Below are 24,558 nucleotides of genomic sequence, written 5' to 3' on the forward strand. Positions count from 1 at the left end.
GAAATTAATATACGAAGAGTCACAGAGTGAGAGAATGAGAGATGGGAGAATGAGGGAAATAAAGCGAGAAAAAATCATGGAGAGAGAAAGAATGAGATGGAGAATGAGAAACAATGAGGCTGAGATAGAATGAGAGAGAGGGAGAGTGAAAGAGTGAGAGAGAGAGAGAATAAGAGCTATAAAGAGAAAAAGAATCACAGAGTGATAGAGAATGAGAGAAAGGGAGAATGAGAAAGAATGAGTCTGAGAAAAGAATAAGACGGAGAGAACGAGAGGGGCGGAGAGTGAAAGAGTGAGGGAGAGGGAGAATGAGAGAAATAAAGAGTAAAAGAATCATATAGTGAGAGATAATGAGCGAGAGGGAGTATGAGAAACGGTGACACTGAGGGAGAATGAGAGAGACAATGAGTTAAAGAGTGCGAGAGAGGGAGAATGAGAGAAATAAAGAGAGAAAGAATCACAGAGTGAGAGAAAATGAGCGATGGGAGAATGAGAAAGAATGAGTCTGAGAGAGAATGAGAGAGAGGGAGAGTGGAAGAGTGAGAGATAGGGAGAATGAGAGAAAAAAGAGTGAAAGAATCACAGGGTGAGAGAGAATGAGAGAGACAAACTGAGAAAGAGTGAGAGAGAGGGAAAATGAGAGAGACAAATAGAGCAGGAGACCCAGAATGAGAAAGTGATAGAGGCAAAGAGAGAAATAGTAAGAGAGAGGGTGAGACAGACAAGCAGAGGAAGAGTAAGAGACCTAAAGGAAGGAAAAATAAGAGAGAAAGATTCAGAGAAAGATAGTTAGACAAACAAAGAGAGAGTAAGGGAGACTTAGTAAGTGAGTGACTGACAAATGTAGACAGTGAGAGAGAGCAAGAGGGAGGGACTGAAATACGTAGAGAGAGACTGAGAGAGAATGAGAGAGTGGGAGAGTGAATGGGCTTGAGAGAGGGAGAATGAGAGAAATATAGAGAGAAAGAATCACAGTTTGGGAGGGAACGAGAGAGAGGAAGACTGAGAAAGAATGAGACTGAGAGAGAATGAAAGAGACAAAGAGTGAAAGAAAGAGAGAGAGGGAAAATGAGAGAAATAAGGAGAGAAAGAATCACACATCAAGAGAGAATGAGAGAGACAAAGTGATAAAAATTTAGACTAAGAGAGAATGAGAGAGACAACGAGGAAGAGAGTTACAGAGTGGTTGTTGAAGACAAGGTTTCATCAGGTAACAGAAACAATGGCTTCAGACTCAGAGCCTATCTGAGTCAAAACGACGGCTTTAGACTAAGAGCCTATCTGAGCAAATTAAAATAGAAGAAACGAAAGAACACGTACCACATTTCATGAAATAGGAAATAAGAAGCGTTATAATAAACAACCAATCAAAACTTACTTAACAATGAACGAATAGAAAATAGCCACATACCCCACGAAATAAAAGAATAAAAATAACACTAAATATTTAAACATAACTTAACCATTATGAATGAAGACCTGTTCACAACGGTTACAAAAAAGGTTGGAAATACGGTTACAGATCCAAAATTCTTCTAGCTAAATGTTCCCTGATTTACCCCTCTTGAAGCATTATAAATACTCCACGTACCTGTTTTAAGTAATGGAATAAGAGTGATTACTCTCTTCATTCTCTTTTCAACCTTTTTATCTCTCCATACTTCTGTCTCTCCATCTCGTTCCTGTTCACTTTACATGGTATCAGAGCCATCAGCTTAACAGCATCAGATTGCCAGCAAGATGGCAAATCCAAAGACCAACGTTGGTAGAGCTTCACAAGCTCTGCAGAATGCCGTCGCCTCAGGCATAACGACTCTGACAATGCTTCCTACTGGTATGCCAATTCCTCTAAAATTGACACGTGATAATTTTCTAATGTGGAAGATGCAGTTTACTCCATTGATCAAAATCTGTGGACTTGCAAAAATCATAGAACAAAGTCCTCCTCCAATTTTGTTTCTCGATGAAAATGGAAATATACAATGAAATCCTGAGCATGAGATGTGGCTTTGCATGGATCACCATGTGTTCATGTTAATCTCCACATCTCTATCAGAATCAATTTTACCTTGCATTATAAGCTGCAATACTGCAAAAGAAGCATGGGAATCTATTTGCTAAAACGTAGCACTCAGAAACAAGTCCAAGATTATGAACATGTATAGCAAGCATCAAAGCATTACCAAGGGGACAATGTCAACAAAGGACTATGTTCGACAAGTTAGGTCTGTCAATGATGGGTTATCTGCAGCTGGACAAATAGTAGATGAGTCTGTCATCATCTTCAATTTACTCAGAGGATTGGGACCCGAATACAATGCATTTGTATCAGGGTTAAATGCTCATATAGATGGAATGACACCTGAAGATGTTATCTCCAAAATTAGAGGAGACGATGAGTTAACATCACGACAGAATAGAGGCACAGAAAGAAATTTTCCACCCATGGCAAATCAAATTCATTACAATGACCGTGGACATAGCAGAGGAAGATTCAGTAAAGGAAGAGGACGCCAGAATAAATTTTCTCCCAGATGTCAATTGTGTGGACAATTTGGACATCGAGTGCATGATTGCAGAGAAAGCTTCAATAAAAACTATCAAGGATGGCATGCTCAAAATCAACAACAAACAGGTAAAGGGTATTACAATACTGGGAACTATGGATCTCAAAACCATCAAAAACATTCTCAACCTCCTCAGGCCTACATCGCAAATGCTACTTCTCAAGTCTACATGACTAACACTTCAGCACCTTTAGAATTCGGCTCCTCAGTGTCCTGGTATCCAGATAGTGGTGCTACCCATCATGTCACGCCAGATTCATCACATATTCAACATGCTGAACCATGTCAAGGCACCGAACAGCTTCACATAGGTAATGGCTCAGGTTTGAATAGCTTATCTCATGGTTTTTCTGAAATTCTTTCTACACAATATCCACTCAAACTGAAAAATATCTTACATGTTCCAGACATAACTGAAAGTTTACTCTCTGTTCAGAAACTGACATCACATAACAATGAATCTTCGAATTTCACTGTTCCTATTGTTTGGTGAAGGACACGGTGACAGGCCAAGTATTTCTCAAGGGGGACCTTAAAGATGGCTTCTATCATCTAGAGACATCTTCACTCAATCCAACTGGTCTAATAAGAGAAAAGGCCTCCCCTTAAACTTGGCACAATCAACTTGGGCACCCTCATTTCAGAATTTTACAGAATATAATAAATAAATGTGGACTTCCTACGGATAGAAAACTTCAGAATTATGTTTGTGATTCATGTTGTATTGCTAAGAGCCATCAATTACCTTTTAAACTGTCTGATTGACATGCTAGCAAACCATTATAACTGATTCATTCTGATTTACAGGGACCATCACCTGTTTTATCCCATTTTGGATTCCTATATTATGTTATATTTGTTAATGATTTTAGCAAATATACATGGCTCTATCCTCTTAAAAGGAAAAGTGATGTATTACAAGTTTTTATTGACTTTCATTCAAGAATGAAAAGGCAATTATCAACCAAACTCGTAGCATTTCAATCAGATTGGGGTGGGGAATTCCAAGCTCTCACAAGTCACCTAAAATCTCATGGTGTACTTCATAGAGTTTCATGTCCACATACACCCTAGCATAATGGAACTGCTGAGAGAAAACACGGACATATTGTTGAAACCGGGTTATCTCTGTTACATCATGCATATCTGCGTTGAAAATTTTGGGATGAAGCTTTTTCTATAGCAACTTATCTTATAAATTGAATGCCTATACCAATACTTCAAAATAAATCTTCTTATGAAAAATTCTTTTCTCTAACACCTGATTATGGATTTCTTGAATCATTTCAATGTTTATGCTATCTTAGCCTTCGACCTTATACTCCTAACAAAGTGTCATATAGATCTGAAAGATGTGTTTTTTTGGGATACAGTGGATCCCATATGGGATATAGATGTTTATTACTTCAATCAGGTAAGTTTTTCATTTCCAGAGATGTTATATTCAATGAGAATATCTTTCCTTATTCTGAAAATTGTCTGTCTAATTCACAATCACCAAACAATGATCCTGGTATTCTAGGATCATACAAAGGGATTGTGCCATATAACATAATTACAAGTTCACAAGAACAGGTGAAAAGTAATACAGTAACTCCTTCAGAAATTCTTTTGGAACCTGAAAATTCTTCAGATGCTTTCTTGGAAAATCACTCTGAGGCCTAAAATGCATCACCAACTTCCAATCCCAAATCAAAGGATTTAAAAGATATCTATGCTGATCTTGGAGTTGATCTTAATACTCTCCAAGAACAGCATACTCAGTACAATCTTCGTAAACCAAAAAATGCTAAAATTACGTCAAACCATCCTGTATGTTTGTCATTGACTCTTAATTCTAAAACATAACCTTCAACCTACAGGATTGATTCCCAAAATCCGGTTTGGGTTAAAGCTATGAACTCAGAGTTCCTAGACTATCTACTATGAACATTATTGGATGCAAACGGATCTATAAACTAAAGTACAAAGCTAATGGACATATTGAACGATATAAAGCTATGCTAGTAGCAAATGATTTTAATCAAGAAGAAGGTTTTGACTACTTTGAAACTTTCAGTCCTGTAATCAAACATATAACTGTTAGACTTCTTCTCGTTGTAGTTATAGCCAAAAATTGGACAATACATCAATTAGATGTATCCAATGCATTTGTACATGGGTCCCTTAATGAGATCATATACATGGAACAACCTCAAGGTTTTGTTCATCAGCAATTTCCTAATCACGTTTGTTAGCTAAAAAAAGCTCTCTATGGTCTGAAACAGGCTCCTCGTGAATGGTTTAAGAAATTATCAATACATCTATCTACTCTTGGTTTTGTTGGATCCAAAACAGACACCTCATTAGTTTTAAAAATACACTCCAGTCATCCTATTTTTATTCTCCTTTATGTTGATGACATGCTAATTATAAGTCCAGATACCAAAGCCATTCAACATGCTATCAAGTCTTTATCGGATCCATTTGCAATCAGAGATCTTGAACAAGCAAGATACTTTCTTGGCATAGAACTTATTTCAGAATCAGATGGATACACATTGTCCCAAGAGAAATATTTAGCTTCTATCCTAAAAAGGGCTGACATGGAATTGTGTAAACCAGCCTCAACTCCATGCAGTCAACACTCCAGTCCTCACTAAAATGACGTCTTTGTAGATCCAAAACTATATAGAAATATTGTGGGGGCATTACAATATGTCACGTTGACGAGACGTGACATCTCTTATGCAGTAAATAGAGCTTGTCAAGCAATGCATAATCCCACTCCCATTGAGTAGACTCAAGTAAAACACTTACTACAATACATTAAGGGAAGTGTTCACTTTAGTCTTAAATTCTTTAGATGCTCTAACCTTTGTTTAAATGCCTATAGTGATGCAGATTTGGCAGGATCTCAAACAGACCAAAGATCAACTAGTGGCTATCTAGCCTGTATAGGACAAAACCTCATCTCCTCGAGCTCAAAGAAACAATCTACTGTTGCAAGATCCAGCACAGAGGCTGAATACAAAGCCTTAGCTAATGCTACATCAGAAATTATCTGGTTAAAATCTCTTGTGCGGGAACTCAAGATACCACTGGATCCAACACCAATTCTACAGTGTGACAACATTGGAGCAACGTACCTAGCAGCTAATCCAGTCTTCCATGCAAGAACAAAGCATGTGGAAATTGACTTCCACTTTGTTTGTGAGAAAGTGTCATCAAAGCAACTACAAATCTTCTTTGTCTCAAGCAAGGACCAGCTAGCTGATGCTCTCACCAAGCCTATACCCAAGCACGGATTTGATTGGCTCAGGAGCAAGCTCAACCTTATACCCAGGCTGAGCTTGAGGGGGGTGTTGAAGACAAGTTTCCATCAGGTAACTAAAACAACGGCTTCAGACTCAGAGCCTATATGAGCAAATTAAAATAGAAGAAATGAAAGAACACGTACCACATTTCATGAAATAGAAAATAAGAAACGTTATAATAAACAACCAATCAAAACTTACTTAATAATCAACAAATAGAAAATAGGCACATACCCCACGAAATAAAAGAATAAAAATAACACTAAATATTTAAACATAACATAACCATTTGAACGAAGACCTGTTCACAACGGTTACAAAAAAGGTTGGAAATACGGTTACAGATCCAAAATTCTTCTAGCTAAATGTTCCCTGATTTACCCCTCTTGAAGCATTATAAATACTCCATGTACCTGTTTTAAGTAATGGAATAAGAGTGATTACTCTCTTCATTCTCTTTTCAACCTTTTTATCTCTTCATCCTTCTGTCTCTCCATCTCATTCCTGTTCACTTCATAGTGATTGGGTGACAAAGACAAAGAGAGAAATAGTAAGGGAGATGGAGACAAAAAGTAACAAGTGATGGAAAATGTTTGGGACTGGATCTATTCGGAGAGAGGGACAGTGGGACACACACGCTTAGGAATAAAGATAATGAATAAAAATATATATGAAGAGTTGGAAAGCAAGAGAGTGACACACAATACTAAATAGAGTAAGAGAGAGACTGAAAGACAGAGACAACGAGATTGAGAAAGCAAGACAGAAAGAGTTAAAGAGACAGACTGAAAGACAGAGACAACGAGATTGAGAAAGAAAGACAGAAAGAGTAAGATATAGTGTGTTTGAGATATAGAGAAGGAATAAGAGACAGTGGCAGAAGGAAATACAAAGGGAAATATAAAGAGTGAGAAAGACTGAGAAAAAGTTAGAGATATAGGGAGAAACTGAAATATGAAATTAAGATGCAACCCCATGTATAGTGTATATACATTATACAATTATGTTCAACTAGAAAACTTTGTATAGTTGGTAATGAACATACAACAGGCAAAATCACAGATGAATTAAAAAAACAAACTGAGATATAAAATTCGAATCCACAATTGCACATAGTCCTGAAAATAACATATTAACATGGTTACTATCACAAGATAGCAAAAAACGCAATGGTAAGAACTAGAATTGAGGAAGATAAAAAAAAAATTGAAGCTACTGAGTATGGATACTTTAATTTGAAATAAAATTCTTTGAACAAATGCAACCAGAATGGAAATTACAACATTTCAATGAACGGGAAGAAGATGAGAATTGAGAATTGGCGGATGAAGAAGAATATGAGAAATAGCAGAAGAAGAAGAAAAATAAATTTCCAGGCCGAAGGGTAGAATAGGAAGAAGAACTTACCCCCTCTCCGCTGTCTGCCAATTCCGCCTTTGCCACCGTCCGCCGATGCCGCGGTCTGCCATCCGCCATCCACCGTCCGCCATCCGCCGTCCACCGTCTGCCAGACCCTCTATTTCGTGTATTTTTTATTCGAACTTTCCAATCAAAAAAGATTCGAAAGTTTCCAATAAAAATACATGAAGTAATATTTTTGATGTTGGATGTCAGAATTTGATGTTCCCGTCATTAATAGCAATCACTCTGCATTTCCATGTTCTCGTCATTAATAGTCGCCATTATATCTATCACTACCAGACATCAATCACTTATGCAAACTGATACCATGGAAAACTAATAGTCTTATTACATTACAGTTGACATTTAATACCATTATTCCAAAATGACTGCTCTATTGTAATTGAAATACTTGGATGGTGGTTAAATAAATTTCTCTTTCAGTCTAATTTCATATTACAGTCTATTTTCTTAATGTGGTTGTCATTATCCTTCTGTTTGCTTGTTCATCTTAGGTGAAATAATACTTATAAGCTGCATTACAAGCAGATCAATGTGGGTTGCCAACCTCCAGTTCTTCACTGTGTTAAACAGCCTCAAGACCGAAAGATGAAGAGACATGAATTTTACATAAATTAAAGTCTATTCTCTCAACTTAAAATTTGAAGTATTTTGAAAAGGAATGGACTACGGCATAATATTGGACTTTCTCGCGGATCGTTGTCACAGCAACAAAATAAATGATTAGATCATGTAAATAGTATATAATCAAATGTATTTTATAAACTACATAAAACTCTTTCAGATGAAATAACTTAGGGTATTTATTCGTTATTCATTTACTTGTGGCACCATCCATTGTCTTTTTTATCTGTTCCATATTATAAAGTTATTGTCAATCTTTATCAACTTACGGATTTTATCACCGATCACTTTCCTATGATTCACATAATCCTTTTGCTGACATGTCTGGTTTGATCAATTATTTAGGACACTGGATAATTCATCATTAGTCATTAAAACCTTTCACTCCAATGTAAAGCAATTAAAAATATATGAAGTATATATAGTATCTGACTCCTGTGTATTACAATGACTGAGAAGATGCCCTAAGAGTAAACACAGGTAGTATTTTCGTAGTTTATACTTATTTTCTTTCCTCCCCTAAATGTATTCCCACCTAAGGTTATCTTATTAATAAACATGCTCCCATGTTTCTAACGATGCATTATTCACGTCACACTGTTCAGGCATTAAATGATGTGCTAACTATGCAGAGCAATCTTTGTGCTACGAAATAACATAAATGGAATTTCGAATACAGCAAAGAGTATATCTAGCTTTATGTCTTTATGATTTTTAGTATTGAAATGACAGTGTAATCTTGTAATACATAAGAAAATGATTAGAGTTATACAAATATCCATGTAAGCATGGTCTTGAAATACTTTAGAAAATAATCTTTTCCGTGTTAATATCCATGTTTACCTGATTTATAGTCGTTGTCTCCTTATATACAAATGTATAAAACTACACCTTTTTAGTTTCAGGTGTATTGTGAATGTGAAATAAACAATATAACGACTGAATAGTATGTTCTTAAATAAACTTATTAGTGTAATTTAATTTTTTTTTTACTTTGATTTCAATAAGAATTCAATAAGCATACTGATTTGAAATGTATATTATGATTTCTGCTCACCTTATCGCATAATAATACTATTTCATCTACATATAACTCGTGATCAAAGGTTTACCATGTTACTTCCCCTTTTATGTTAGACCTGTAAGCGAACACATTTATAAAAATGTTAATGCAAATTGTAATTTTTATGAATTTCTATGCTGGATCTTCCTTTTGTTCCTAAGTTTAATGAGAACATGTTATTTGGATGGTATATATTAGTTTAATATTTCCAATAGAGTTTCGGTTTAATAGGGGATGTTCTACGAACATTACATTATGAAATTAAACAACATTACAAACAGACCAAAATTTTCGACAACTATATACATTCCTGATCACAAATTTTTATATTTTTTAACACATAAGTAAAAATTTACTACCCCGTACAATGATAATCTTGATTATGTAGTGATGAAATCTTGAATTGATATCAGCTGGTATACTTAATAAAATTAAAAATATCCTTTGTGACGGATTATATTTATCCTGCAGGATTAGATAATGTACATTTAATTTTCTTCATAATTAAAAATATTTAATATAGATATGATTAGCTAAAAATAAAAGAATGTATTTAAATTACTGACTATATCTATCATATTACGTAGTTGATTGTATGAAATAACAATATGACTTTTTGTTGTAATTGATGGATGACACGTGGCCGTCAAGCTAAATCACACCATAATTTCTTTATTTTAGTTCATTGAATGAAATATTAGTTCATGACTATTCCAGTTTGATGGTTATATTGAAGTGCATTAATACATGAAGGACCTAGTAAATCCTGATAAGAATATATAACGTTGAATTCTATTATTTAAACATGTATTCTAAATATTCCTATTCGATAGTTAATCAAATGGAGACCAAATTACATAGGATCAAACAGCATTAACTGATCCTACTTATATGAGAAGTATGTATTATCATGTCTCTATTAGTGTGGCAACACTAAGGGCAAATAGTGGGTTCTATTTAAAGAAAGAGTTCACTAAATTGATCCAAAGAATCCATGAATAGTGTTATACCTGAATGTAAATCTGGTTGAGTCATGTTTGCGGTTATATAAGTGATCCAGTGACCTGAGACATGAAGACATCTTGTGCATGGACGTATACATTTGAATACAACTTATGAGCGTCTAATCATGTGATTAAAACAAGGCATACCTCATAGGTAGTAAGAAGTTCACGGAGACGACTTAGCAGTCAAGATGAGATCATCTGCCCTTGGTAAAAGAGGAGATTGCCTCAAGGAAGATGATGTAGTAAATCCATATCAAGGGTACTGAGGATATTGGAGAAGGCATTTTCTAATGATCCCCATTATCCATTAATACTAGTTGAAGGATGAATTAAGGTTTGGTGATCAGCTATACCCTAAGTTGTTCGAGAGTCTCGAGCAGGTGAAGTATTATGCGTAGAGGGTAACTGGTAATTGCAAATCTTTTGTGAAAGAGTCAAACACTACTTTAGTATCTTCTAGAGCACGACTTCTAACTTAGCACCACACGGCCAGGAAATTTAACATATTGATTGGGTTAAATCAATCCTTAGTTAATTAACCTCTATGTTGACATAGTTAATTGATAAGTTTGACCAATAATTGTTATTATGCCACTAAAGGTATTAACTAAAATGATACATGGATCTAGAGGGTCACAAGTATGACATTGTAGGGATATTGGTAAATATATTATAGTCAATAGGTTTTTGAGAAAAAACTTAAGTGAGATATAAGTAGGCGAAGGGGCACCCATTTTAAGCTCCCAGGCCAGCTCGAATTGGCTGTCCCCCCTTTCTCCACTCTGATCTTCTCTCAATTCAACCAAAGAGAGTGTATTCATGGTGATAAGATCTTCAAGTTTTTCAATGAGAGTTAAAGAACTAGAGATCCAAGAGCAAAGTGATCGCGGTGATACTTCTAAGGGGTCATATGAACGACTTCAGAACAATCTCAGAGTGAGAAAGTTAAGGGTGGAGCAAGGTCCTCATAAGGTACATGTGATGTATTTATTTTAAAGATGATTTATGAATCAACTGATTGCTTCAGCATTCATGGAAAAACTTGTTTTACATGATTAAACCTGGATACAAAACCCAATAGTAATAATTTCAACTCTCAAACAAGTAGATCATAATTATTACTCATAGTGCACTTTTAATGTTCCCACATATGCCTGAACTCATTCATTTCTTCATTTCTTTTATGAAATTCCTAGGTATTTATAACAAATAGTGTGTGTTACTTATTGAGATTCACACTAGTGTATATTATATGTAAACAATTTTGAACTAGTGTCGACCCATTAACTAGTTCACTAACTTAAACATTATCCTCCTGGGTCCATAATACCAACGGTGAACTATCCACATCCATTAAATAAATAGGATTTTCATCATCATAATATAGACAGTTGAGCAATGTTGTTTATTTCTCCAAATGTTATTTAACGGAAATAGTGAGTAAGAAAACTTTGAAATCTTTTGACCATATATGTTAAACAGATGTTATATTATTTTCTTCAGTCATGATGGCACTAAATAAGCTCAGCATGATCCTTAATTCCTAATAGATCAGTGAAGAAAACCATAGCATTATCCTGATATATTTAGCAGACTAAGCAGACTCATCATTGGTCAACATTAGCTAAAGTATATGCTTCACATACTAATTAATAAATAAAATTGTCAATACTTCTATGTACAACGATTTTTTCATTAAAATTTTAATACATACGGTATGACATTGTTTAATGCACCAGGTTGATGCAATAAAGCTATTTTATTTTTTTCTGTACATGCATTCTAATATCATTTTTTATGTATATACAAAAACCATACATCCCCTTTTACTTCATGCCTTTATCAAAGACTGCAACTAAGAATAACAAATAGATAGTATAATGCTCTTATATTCATATCATGTGATTAAGGAAGGAAGTATAGTTCTTTAATGAATGAGAAATTGATTCGATGCCAACTGTTCCTTCAGAATAACATCTGAAAAGATTGTATATAATTCAGATCAGAGTGTCTCAAGCATGACTAGTGGAATCATGTTGTGAATAAGCTCCTAAAATCAAACAATGTTCAATTGTGTTCCCTGAGGTTTCCAGAAATGGAATTGTACTTAGCCACTTTGCATTAAAAATTTATTGTACGGTGTCTCAACGTCATTACTTTCTCATCCCATGGGCACTAGGAAACTATATGATATTGATGACTTATTGATGAACCCAACATGAGTCACATCTTACTACCATTTTAGCATCCTTTTCTTTACATTATCTCCATCTTTATATGGATTTTCATTTCATGCAATTTGTAGCCCATTTTTGTAAAACAACATTTTTTAATGTAATCTCTCCATATTTTACAAGCCCATAAATTCTTATTGAAAAGATTCATCAACTATTATTCCATTAAATGAGTTTAATCCTTCTCTCTCTAGTATATTAGTTTATATGTTGCAGGGATGAAGTAATTTTTTAAAAAATAATAATAATAATTTTTTTATGGAGGAATATAGCTTGTTGAGCCAGGCGCATATCAGCTATAAAGCCTGGCTCAATAACGCGAGCACATGGCACTAAAGCTCACTCATAGCGATCGAAGGGGTGGTACCCAAGTAGCAGCACCCAGCAGAATCACAAAGACAAAGTCGATGTAGAGAAGACACACATATAGAGTCTTCATTTGAAGCCCGACAGAGAGATAGCCCACCAATGCGCGTAGGGGATACGGTAATTTAATTCATTTTGGGTCAGGCTGAAAATAGAGGAGCAGGATCGTGGCCTAATGGGCTGAAATCTGAAGAGAATAAGAAATAGTACATACTCGAGATTGGAGCTGACTCAACCCAAAGGCTGGATGATAACGGGTTGAAACATAAGTGGGACTTTAATCATAGTCATTTGATCTTCATAACAAGCATCGGACGATCAAGGTTACATCTGACTCCTATTTCTTTATTCTCTTTACTAGTCCTTTGATTGGCCACAATGACTATTGGGATGGCGGGGCCCTTCGATTGACAAATCACAAATCAGAAAAGACTGATATGGCTTGTGATGCGTCCACGTGGCTTGTGACTGCACCATAACTAAAAGGAGTCTATGTTTGTGACTTAATTGCCATCGTTGTACTCCCTATGAGGGAGATTAGAGGGCCAAGAGCAAATTGGTCCATCTACCCCCCTAGCCATCACCTCTGCCAATAAGACGATTGGTGAAGAACCATCCAGTCGAGCATGCTCAGACTCGTCATCAGCCACGTTGTGGAGCCCGAGCCGACGTGAAGAATCCAAGCCTTCATTTTCCAGTTTGACAACATCTGAACTTTTGTGTTACCATATTTTAGCGTCGTTCTGATCATTTTATCGTGTTTTAGCGTCGTTTTGTACACTAGGAGGCCGACCCCGATCCTTCTGGGCATCCTCTAACGTTGTTGTGTTTTATGTTATTTGCCTCATTTTGATCCTGAGGGGAGAGACCTTGTTGGACGCTCCCCTAAGGTGGCCCATTAGGGCACTCATATTCCCCTTATATATACAGAGAAAGGGGGGGTTAACATTGGATCAGATTGTTATTTTGTGTTGAAAGAGACTTGTTCCTTTGGAAAAGAAGGAAGTTATCATTCTGTTTCTAGGGTTTGCCTATGACACTCCTTTGGGAAAGAGTACCATTCTATTAGGATTTCTAGTCCAGAAGCTTGCCAATGCCTTCATGGTTGTTTAGAGCATCTCTGCCACAATCTTCCCTGAACTGACATCGACCCATGAACCTCCATCAGCCTGCATGTTTTTCGCTGGGTTTTGGGATGGTTGACCACTGAATGGGCACCATAGGTTGCACTATAGAATTCCCGTTGTCGATCTCTAGATGAACCTGCACCGCCTGGTCTCTAGAGCACCACGCTTCCGCGTCAATGGCCAACTTGATCTGCAATATCACACTTGAATCTTTGGTTTTCCACCATCTATCATCGTTCCACATCCCCACATCCATAGGCAATAATGGCCCCACCATACCGGTGTGTGGAATCAACCCTAGACAAGACCGCCCCGGATCGGTCTTACCTACAAAGATACCTGCTTACACCATTGTCGGAGCACCTGGATCTTTTCTTGCACTTCTTCTGATCATGGATCCTATTGGATTCTAGAGGCCTTGACATGGATGAAGACAAGGATTCCATGCAGCGGAAGACACATAACAAAATCATGAAACAAGTTTCCTTTGCACGGATTGCATCCTTTATTTCTTAGATCCCGGATCAAGACAAGTAGAGCTACTCAAATGTGCAGCCTCTAGATGTATCCATGCAATCCTCAACACATTAGATCTCCTCCTCCTCTCGATGAGATCCATTCTACCTCCATCGTTGTCCTAACGTTGTTCTGAACGCATCGGGCATGGAGACTAGGTGTTGGAAGAGGGGAGAAGAAGGGGAAGGCCCCTGAACAATTCTGGCCTGGGTGAATTTTGTTCAGGGCCTTCCCATATTTATACTATGTAGGTATTTTTCATTAAAACCTCCAAAACTTAACTATATCTTTCGACGTCAAAAAGACCATTCGCGTGTGACCCTCTAGGCCCATGAATCAGTCTTGCTAACAACTCTAGCGACCCAATAACCTTTATTTTCTTCCAAATTAATTAACTATATCGTCATATAGATTAATTAATGTTGGATAAATTTAACCCAATCGATAGATGGAGTCTCCAACACGTTAGGTGCCAAGCTACACCTTGTGTTTAAGGAGATACAAAAGAATGTGTATCGATTCACTTTGTGGAACTTGTTCTTCATTGGTTATTGTGTACGTATAGTCCCTAATCCACTTGAGGCTCCTTGGATGACTTAAGGTATGGTCAACTGTCAAATTCTAATCGGTCATCCGATCTAGTACTGATGCCTTTGAAAATCATCAGAGAACTCTTTGATATTTCATTGCATTGGCTAAGAACTTCATCACATCTTCTTCCTTGAGCTATCACCTCTTATATCGAGGGTGCATAATTCCATCTTGACCACTCAATCGTCTTCATGAACTTCTTGATGCACACGAGCTTAGACCTTTTTGAATCCCATGATTAGAAACTCGTTGGCCATATTCAAAGTACAACCGTTCGTCCACAAGATGTCTTCGGTGTCTCAGGTCCAAGGACCACTTATACAACCATGACATGAATCAACCTGATTGGTAGTTTGGTATAATACCATTCAGGGATTTTAACGGATTGATTCAATGAACTCTTTCCACTAAGGAGCAACCACTATCCATCCTTAGTGTGTCCACACGAATGGCTACGGGACCAGCCATACTCGTCATATGAGTGAGGCTAGATAAAGCTATTCTATTTGGATACTTTGACGTCCTTCTCATGTATCCTTTGAATAGGAATGTTTAGAACACATGCTTAAAGACTGCTGATCTCCGTATTACTATTTCCTCATAATTCACAAAGTCCAATCATGTATTCATGGACTTCATTATAAGCATCACACGTGCACTATACTTAATATGTTGTATTAATGAACATTGAACGAGATGTGGAATGTGTGATTGGCTTGCTGGTCACCTATACTTTCATCAGATCTGCCTTATCCCAATGATCCTAATAGCCTCTCCACAAACTTCCTACAGCACCAAGACCAAATCACGGGGTTCTCATTCTTACGATCAAGTCCACTTCAATCATAGCAGGCCGGCGCATCAGCCCCATCGTGGATTATGCCAGCCACCCATTTGCTCATGCCATTCTAGCATCAACCAGACCGCTCTCTCTTTTGTCGCAAGGGTAGATCCCTGTCCCACCTCCCGCAAGTGTTTTTGCCGCAGTCTGATCATTGCTTGGATGCACCACGAGTAGCCCTTCGCACACCGATCACTCTTTGCCACGGTGTGTGCCACTCTCCATGACTCGACCATTCCGTGGCCTACTGCTGCCCAGCACTACTATAGCAACCGTGTGTTTCACCTAAGCCCGTGACAATCCGCACTGCCCTCGCTGCACCAGCACTTTGCCTCCGTCCATTTTCTCTGATCGTAGTTTCCCATGCTGATGACGTCATTGATTCCCATCAACGGTACCCATTCACTCAATATCCGAATTGAGCCGGCAGGTCACATCCTCTCCCCTTATTTTACAGTATTATTATCTCTTCCATTGCGGGTCTCCAATTGCTCATCATCCCAAGAGAGTTTTTATACGCCTCGTAGATCTAGCCACTGTACTCGTGTGAGTGGAATTTATTTGACGATGTAATATCTCATTGTTCATGTCAACGGTGCGAACGCTCTTAGACGAAGATCATCCCCCAATCTGCCGGCCCTAGAGCTGACCACACGGATCATTAGGAGATTGGCAATGCCGTGACCCTTCTATGTGTAGAAAATTTGGTTACGCCTCGAATCATTCGGATTCCAACATACTTCTTGTTGATTTGTATTAAACGTTCGTATCATGTCACCTCGTTGCATCACATTTCGCATTCATTTCGCTGTGGTATGGCACGAGCCACCCGATCTCAGTCATCGTGTTAAATCAACGATAGTCTTAAGCAGTCCAGACCGCTTGGAAGTAACCCATGGCTGCACAACCTCATCTATGGCTACTTGAGGCCCTCCAAAGGATTTTAAAAGGCGAATGGAACCACTAATTTGATATCTTTCGATTGAGACTCAAACAACAGCAGTAGACCCTTCTGGGGGTGAGGTCAGCAAGGGGAGGAGTGACACCTCTCCCAACTCTGGGAAAGCCTAGGATAGCACGTTAGGAATATTAGAGATCTTTGGATTTGTGCCAGCTTGGAGGAAGACAGAAGGAAATGAACACTAACGCTGAGGGGTGGTGACTAGCGTTTTCAATCTCTGACTGCCTGAATCAGGTCAATGTTGGTGAGATTTGTTGAACTCTATTGGTAGATCAGTACTTGATTGTGTAATTTGTATGTTTGTATTTGGGTTCAATCACATTAGAAATTGCTTTTTGATCTGGCTTCCAAGTTCGTCCTTTGTGAGTCATTTTCACAAACACCTTTTGGGCATCTAGAATGTTATTCATATTTTCCTCGATTTTATCTTATCAAAAAATAATAGTAAGTATATTTATTAAATACATAAACTATATAAACTTTAGTATGCTATTATATGATACGCCCTACATATATATTAATACATATACTTAATTCAACAACTCTCTTACTTGTTTGATCTCTTTTTATCCAATTCTCTCTATATTATCAATATATTTAACTCTTCCACTGCCTACCCTAATATATCCTTTTAAATATAGTACTTTAAATAATTTATTTCGTCCACCTAATAACTACCTCGAATATTTGAAAACTGTATTCATTCTATTACTAAAGAAAGATTGTTTTCATGACCATAGTACTGCTCCTGAATCTAATATCTACTTTGCTACCCCTTTCCACTAAAAATCACATTTTCACTATCTTGACTATGATTAGAATCATTTCTTGTAGTCATGTTTTCACTACTCTCTTTAACTATCCCAATAATCATCTTAATTTCTCCATCATCCTAACTAAAAAATTATATTCACCTCTAATGCCTAGTCCTTGTGGAGATGACCACACTCTCTTTTTACACATATTTTAGTGAGTTTTCTATTTTCAGGAAAAATTTTGACATAGCAAAATAAAAATTACTGCAACAGTAAAATTGACAACATAATTTGCTTCCATCAGTCATGTCTTTCAACTCAGATGGACCTAGCTGCCTTTGATCCTTCTGATTGTTGTCGTTCTTTTGGCCCTCACCCTCCAGGATTATTTTACCTTGTAAGAGCCAACACATACGGGATCGGATAGGATTAAAAAGCTTGCAGACAATCAACATGTGCTGGACATCACGGTCAGGCATCACAACTGGGATACCAACAAAGAGCTGCGCTTCATAGGAATCATCAGCTAGATTGCTTGCTAGTATTACAAGCTGTTCATTGAGGCCAATGATGGAGTGCAGTCTAACAGGTACACTACACTTGTTTGTGAAAAGGTGTCAAACAAGGTCCATGAGTTAATCTGCTTCACTAGGTCTTGAAGGAACCTTTGTGAGTAGATGTATACTTTGACTTAGTCATAAGAGTGGGATCCTCAGCCAATTGAATTTGACTTAACACCTATCCAATAATGATGTGCCACATACCTGATAAAAATATTTTTAGGATTTAAAATGTAAACATCTTAGAGTCATTCTATACATCATTTTATTAATATACTCCTTTTTTAGTATAAATCCCGTTCCACACATTTATTATAGAAAAGCTTAAAATCACCATTTAATTTTACTACAGTTCTACCTTATTTCTGAGAGCCATCTTTATCTCAATTAAAATATGTTGTGCAATTATTATTTGTAATGGCATGAAGCTTAAGATGCATTAAATAACAAAATAAGAAGATAAAAACAAACAACAACTGGGATTTTTAGTGGATAATTGGAGGGAGCCTACAAACATTAAAGCCAGCAGTCATTTAGCAAGTACACAACACTCAAGTTGGCCAGCAGTCGACGAGCGTAACCACACATGCAGCCTTTGCTGGCTGGCACATGCGGGCCCACTTAATGTCCATATAGAGACCCCATAAGGCCACATAGAGGCCTGTGCACGCACACATAGGATGATAAATTAATTCAAACACTAGTGAAAATGCAGTTCATATAGTAATTTGTATTTCAAGCCTTTTGGTATGTGACTAATAATAGCCTTTTAAGTTTTAGAAGGGCACAAGCAAGGCCGAGAATTGTGAGGAGGGATCGCGGCCCAACAGTTCATGATATGAATGAAGTTCATGAAAAATACATAACTGGGTTTTCACTCATTTTCTTTCCCGCTATCCCTTTCTCTATCTCATTCTCCCCCCCCTCTCTCACCTTCTCTCCAGATCTCCCTCTCCTCCTTTCTCTACCTCGTTTTCTCCCTCTCACTCTCACCCTCTCTCCCGCTCTCCCTCTCTCACACCCTCTCTCCCAATCTCCTATCCACCTCTCTCTATCTCGTTCTCTGCCTCTCTCTCTCCCTCTATCCCGCTGTTAGGCCCCTATCTAGGCGGCATTCCCAGCCCAGAGGCCTGTGTGCTTATTGGGAGGGAGTGTCCGTGTTGTAGACTCACTACATTAAAGGACTTAGTCATTATGGGTAGCGATGCCCAAGCCTGATCTTTCAGGCCATCACCCCTTTATGCGGTGATACACTACAGATGGTGTGCGTGCCCGTCCACGCCCAAGGTGGGATAGATCAGGTGAGGTCCGCGTGTGCTGGGTGCACGGGCCGACAGGTGTGAGCCCGCACGCGCCAAGCGCTGCGCGCCAGCGCCAAGTGCCAAGCATGGGTGCCAACGCTACGCACGAGCGCAAGCGCCGCGCAGGAGCGAGAAGCCCTGTGCGTGGGCGCGAGAGGCGCAAGCCGGGCAGCGTGCCGCGGGTGCACCATGAGGAGTTGTGCGGGGTGTCGCACGGCGGCTGTGCGAGGCAGCGCGTGCATTGCGTGTGCGGGGAGCGGGGTAGGGAGACATCCCGCCAGGAGACTAAGACAGGTGGCACATTGAGAGCGTCGAGGCGGCACAAAGGGCGCGTGGTGCTCTCGCAAGTAGTGCTGGGCGCGCAGTGCCCAGCTTGGGGCATCCAATGCGGCGGCGCCGCGCAGACTACGCACGAAGGTGGGGACACGGGTGCTGGTGGCCTGTGTGATCGTCAAGGCAGGGGTGGTGTGTGTGATTGGCACTCCCGCGGGCGTACAACGCGCGGCGCCCGGCTCGGGCACTTGTGTAGCGGTAGAGCAGGCACGCGCGCACAGTGCGGTGGCCTCGAGGCGGTGTGGCGACACTACCCTGGCGCAAGGCGCCTCGTCTCGTTCGTTGTAACACCCCTTGTCTTCCCCCATGTAATTGTCCCAACAACGATGTACTCTTTTATTATATTAATGCAAATACCCTATTCCCCAATGGGGCTGCATCCCCACCATCTCCTCCAACCCCTTCTATGCGATCTTAAGCATTTGCAAAGACTTCGGCTGCAAGAGATCAAGGCTGCTCAGTGTTTTGCTCTGAGCACTGAGGCCGGCATACGCCAGATTCGAGGAAGAGACCTAGCTCGAGATTTGACCATGTGACACCCGCTCACCCTCTCCTCTCTCTCTCAAGTCCCTCTCTCCCGCTTTCCCTCTCTTCCTCTTCCTCTCTCTCAAGGCCATCTCTCTCTTGCCCTCTCTCTCTCTCCTGCTCTCTCTCTGTCACCCTCTCTCCTGCTCTCCCTCTCCTCCTCTCTCTCAATGCCCTCTCTCTCTTCCCCTCTCTCCCTCTCTCTCCCCCTCTCTTAAATTCTCTCCTGCTCTCTTTCACCATCTCTCTCAATCCCTCTCATTCTCTCTCCCCCTCTCTGTCAACCCCTCTCTCTCCCTCTCTCTGTCACCCTCTCTCTTGCTCTTACTCTCCGTCTCTCTCCCTCTAGTCCTCTCTCTTGTTAGCCCTCTCTTTTGCTCTCCCTCTCTCATTCTCTCTCACACACTCTCTCCCACGCGCAATCTCTCTCTATTGAACTCCCACCCTCTCACTTGCTCTCCCTCCCTCTCTCTCCCTCGCCTTCTTCTCAAGCTCTCCCCCTCAGTTTCCTCTCAGACTCTCCCCTCTCGTTCCCCTCTCTCTCTATCTCTCTCTCTCTCCCTCCCTCTCTCTCTATCTCTCTCTCTTTCCCCCTCGCGCTCTCTCTCTCTCTCTCTCTCTCTCTCTCTCTCTCTCTCTCTCTCTCTCTCTCTCTCTCTCTCTCTCTCTCTCTCTCTCTCTCTCTCTCTCTCTCTCTCTCTCTCTCTCTCTCTCTCTCTCTCTCTCTCTCTCTCTCTCTCTCTCTCTCTCTCTCTCTCTCTCTCTCTCTCTCTCTCTCTCTCTCTCTCTCTCTCTCTCTCTCTCTCTCTCCCCCCCTCTCTCTCTCTCTCTCTCTCTCCCTCACCCTCCCTCTCTCTCTCTCTCTCTCTCTCTCTCTCTCTCTCTCTCTCTCTCTCTCTCTCTCTCTCTCTCTCTCTCTCTCTCTCTCTTTCATTCTCACACTATTTCACTACCCCCTCTCACCATCTCATTATTAAACACTGCTTCAGCACCCAATATGACATTAGATGCAGTGAGATGACCAAGTCAACTTAACCTTGACAAGTCAACATGACCGACCGAAGACAAACCGGACCGAGCCCTGATCGAGACCGAGACAGGACCAAGCTTCAAGTCTAGGTTTAGGTTTTTGGTAAAACTGGACTGAGACCGGACTATGTCCTTCCCTACATGCAGGGTATCAATAGAAGCACCCCATTTTCTCCAATTTTACCTTATATAAAAAATACTTCTTAAATATATTCCCTGTATAAACCATACTGCTATCTACCAAAGACAATCATAAATATAAACAAAATATTTAGATTTAATTTTCATGTTCCTAATATTCTTAATATTTCTACCTTTTCCCCTTTATCGACCTGGCTAACCCCTTATTATCTTTTTGAGTTAAGTAACACCTTTTATTCTTACATTCTAAACATGCAGATATATACATGGGAAATCATAGATCCACTTATTTTCCCTCTTATTTATTTGCTTTCTACATAAGTTCTTCTAATATCAAACAATAATTTAATCTGTCGATCTATCTAGTGAACTTGACTATGTTAGATGTTTTTCTTATATATCTACTTAATCCTCTTATAAATTATATAATTTCTGGACCTCTTTATACCTTTATTATTCTTAAATTCTAAGCATTTATGTATCTATAACTTCTCATCTGATCTAATTCATAACTCCACTATAATACTTCTTTTTTTCTTCAGTCTTCTTCTTACCTCTTACTAAAATAAATACTTATCTCATCTTACCATAAAATCCTATTTACTATCTAAGAATAATCATATCAGCTATCATCATAATATCCAACTTCTATTTTAAATATAGCTTACTAATATCTAAATAAATAACCCCCTATCCTTTCCTAATAGTATTTTACTTTTCTGTCCATCTTATTAATCTTATCTACTTCTTCCACCATCTACATTAACATCACCCAAGATTATAGTACCATTACTGCTTTTCAAAAACCTTACTTCTTTATTATCTCTTTTAACTATGAAAATAGATGAATAATATTTGATATTCTCTCCCTCATGTCTAGCTCTCTTATCCATTTGATATTTCATCCACTTACCAACTACATATCACTTAATATATTCATTATCTTTATAACTCCTATTACTTCTCCATAAATATAACTCGATTATTAAATTCACATCTAAATGTCAGTTCCTGTTGAGACGACCCCCCTCCGACAATACATTTAAGTGAGTTTTTTATATTTCAACAAATTTATTTGATTTAGGCAAATTAAAATTACAACGACACTAAAATCAGGTAATTTGCCTTCATCAATATCCCTTTGCTACATGATTCTCAACAGACATGAGGTTGGAGGATGGAGGCAAGCTGCTGACAGCAGTAAAAGGGAAGGCAGCACTGGCTGATGGTGGCGGGGCTTTTTCTGTGGGAGATCATATTATTCCTTTCGACGGTGTGATGGGTCTGAAGATCGAGTAGCCTCCATAGCAGACAACGAGGCAGAGGGAGAGCAGTGAAGCTAGGATCCCCCACTCCAGCTATTCAGTCTATTCTTCAGTTATTAGTCATTAATCTGTAGACTAGTTGGCAATCACAGGATGAAGGCTACTCTACCTACCGATCATGATTCATAACAGACACATAATATTGACCGTCAGGATGCTTGTGTCTTGTACCCACTCAAACCGTCATACCTCAGTCATGTACCGATTTAGTTCCGACGGCTATATCGCTGGGCTCTAAATTAGTATCAAGTGTAGTTCAACTGTATAGAAAAATATAGCGAGCTCCTTTGATTTCTTGTGTTACTTGTTCTTCTTCTTCAGTCTTTTTCTCTTCTAGCTCTAGTTTTCATCTACACATCCTCTAACTTCAAGTTACTCCTTGGTTCTTTACACCTCTGATGTGGAAAAGGTGTCGGTTTCTTGCTAATGAATAAGACTATGGCTTAAAAATAGTCTTAAAAAAGACAATCGCGAACGGAGGAGTCTGTGGATTTCGCGACCTGGATGACTGATGCCGGAGGTTGACCCAATGTCGTTCTGCAGTGTTCAGTGACACTGTCTACCGAACAATCTATAAATTATCCACTTATGACGGAGCTAACAATTTGAGTTAATTAAACACTCATTGATTATTGAAAACAAAATTAACATAGATAATAATTTGAAATACTCAATGTACTTCGGGTATAGACGATGGTGCCGGGAAGCCAGAGATCCTTATGTCCTTGACGCTTATTATCTTTCAAAATTTCTCACTTTTCCTCTTTGTAATCATGAAAGTCGAATCGCCAGCTTATAACGCAAAGAATAGAGATACGCAGGCCACGCGGGGCCCCAAACAGGGTATTAAGTCTATTTTTTGAAAATATGTGTTTCACTTAAGTGCGAAGATGTTAATAAGTTTATCCCTGGACATTCAATATTCCGGACGCATTTAATATATGAATACTGATAATTATTCAGGGATAGTAGATTTAAAAAAAAACAAAACCAAGCTTAGAGCCCATCAGGGGAGGCTTTTATTCTTATGAAAATGGTACTTGTTTAAGGAACATAGGTTTGATGATAAACTGATGTCGCAAGAGCTTAAGAGCTCGTGAAATAAATAAGCTCCCGGACCTTGTTCGGCACCTTTTCACGGACGAGTGTCTCGTACTGGTTAGACTGCACCCCATCCTTGGCCTCGATAACAAGCTTGTAATATTGTCCCCTGACGTAGCCCCTGATCATCCGCACGAAGCGCAGTTCTTCGTCCGTCTCCCAGTTGTGACGCTTGACGGCAAAACGCGCAATGTCCAGCGCGTGTTGGTAATCTTCCGGCTCCTTAATCCTGTCCCATCCCGGCTGCGGTGGCCCCTCTAAGGTGGCATAAGTCTGGAGAGCGACGGCCGAAAGAACGGCAACGATCAGGAAGAGGGAAGGCAGCTGGGTCCTCATTCTTCGTTTGTGGCTTCGTTTCAATCTCTTGGGCTGTTGCAATTTGCTGAATGCTGTGAAACTTCGCGTTGTGTGTGATATATAGGAGGAAGGAATGTGTTTCTAAAGAGTCAGGCATCGAGCAGGTCGGCTGTCACCGTTTCCGTTCCGCGTCTAAAGACGAACCACGGGCTGTGGAGTCAAATGCTGCGGATGGAGACAAAAACTGGATTTGCCTAGAAAAGCTGAAACGCGATGAGCTGCATCCTCGTACAGCAAATTCATGGGTGCGTGTGCCGCACCAGAAGAAGGCCTGCTGAGTTACCGAATGTAGTAAGAAATCAGAAAAGACAGTAAATTCTCTTGTTGGGTAGTGAGCGAAGAAGATTGTTTGGCGTCCCAATCGATGGTCACATCCTGGAGCTAGTGGTACATGACATCTAGAAATTATCTAAACAAGCGTCGGCACACGTATTTTGAATGAAACAAATCAACATATCTCATGGGTTCGCAATTCTGAGGATTATGATTTTGAAGTAGACTACTAGACAGAGAGGG

At 39.2% G+C, this 24,558-nt stretch overlaps 1 protein-coding gene across 1 annotated transcript; it reads right to left on the reverse strand.

Annotated features, from left to right (window-relative positions):
• Positions 1-23,670: 23,670 nt before the first annotated feature.
• LOC144702474 (cysteine proteinase inhibitor 1-like) lies at positions 23,671-24,021 on the reverse strand. The gene has a single exon (XM_078574533.1). It carries the CDS (start codon positions 24,019-24,021, stop codon positions 23,671-23,673), a length of 351 nt encoding a protein of 116 aa, XP_078430659.1.
• Positions 24,022-24,558: the final 537 nt, after the last annotated feature.

Source organism: Wolffia australiana, chromosome 4 (genome assembly GCF_029677425.1).
Source record: "Wolffia australiana isolate 7733 chromosome 4, ASM2967742v1".
NCBI lineage: Eukaryota > Viridiplantae > Streptophyta > Magnoliopsida > Alismatales > Araceae > Wolffia > Wolffia australiana.

What these genes read in the sequence shown, in the direction of transcription:
- LOC144702474 (XM_078574533.1), bottom strand. Translation starts at nt 24,021, where the DNA reads ATGAGGACCCAGCTGCCTTCCCTCTTCCTGATCGTTGCCGTTCTTTCG.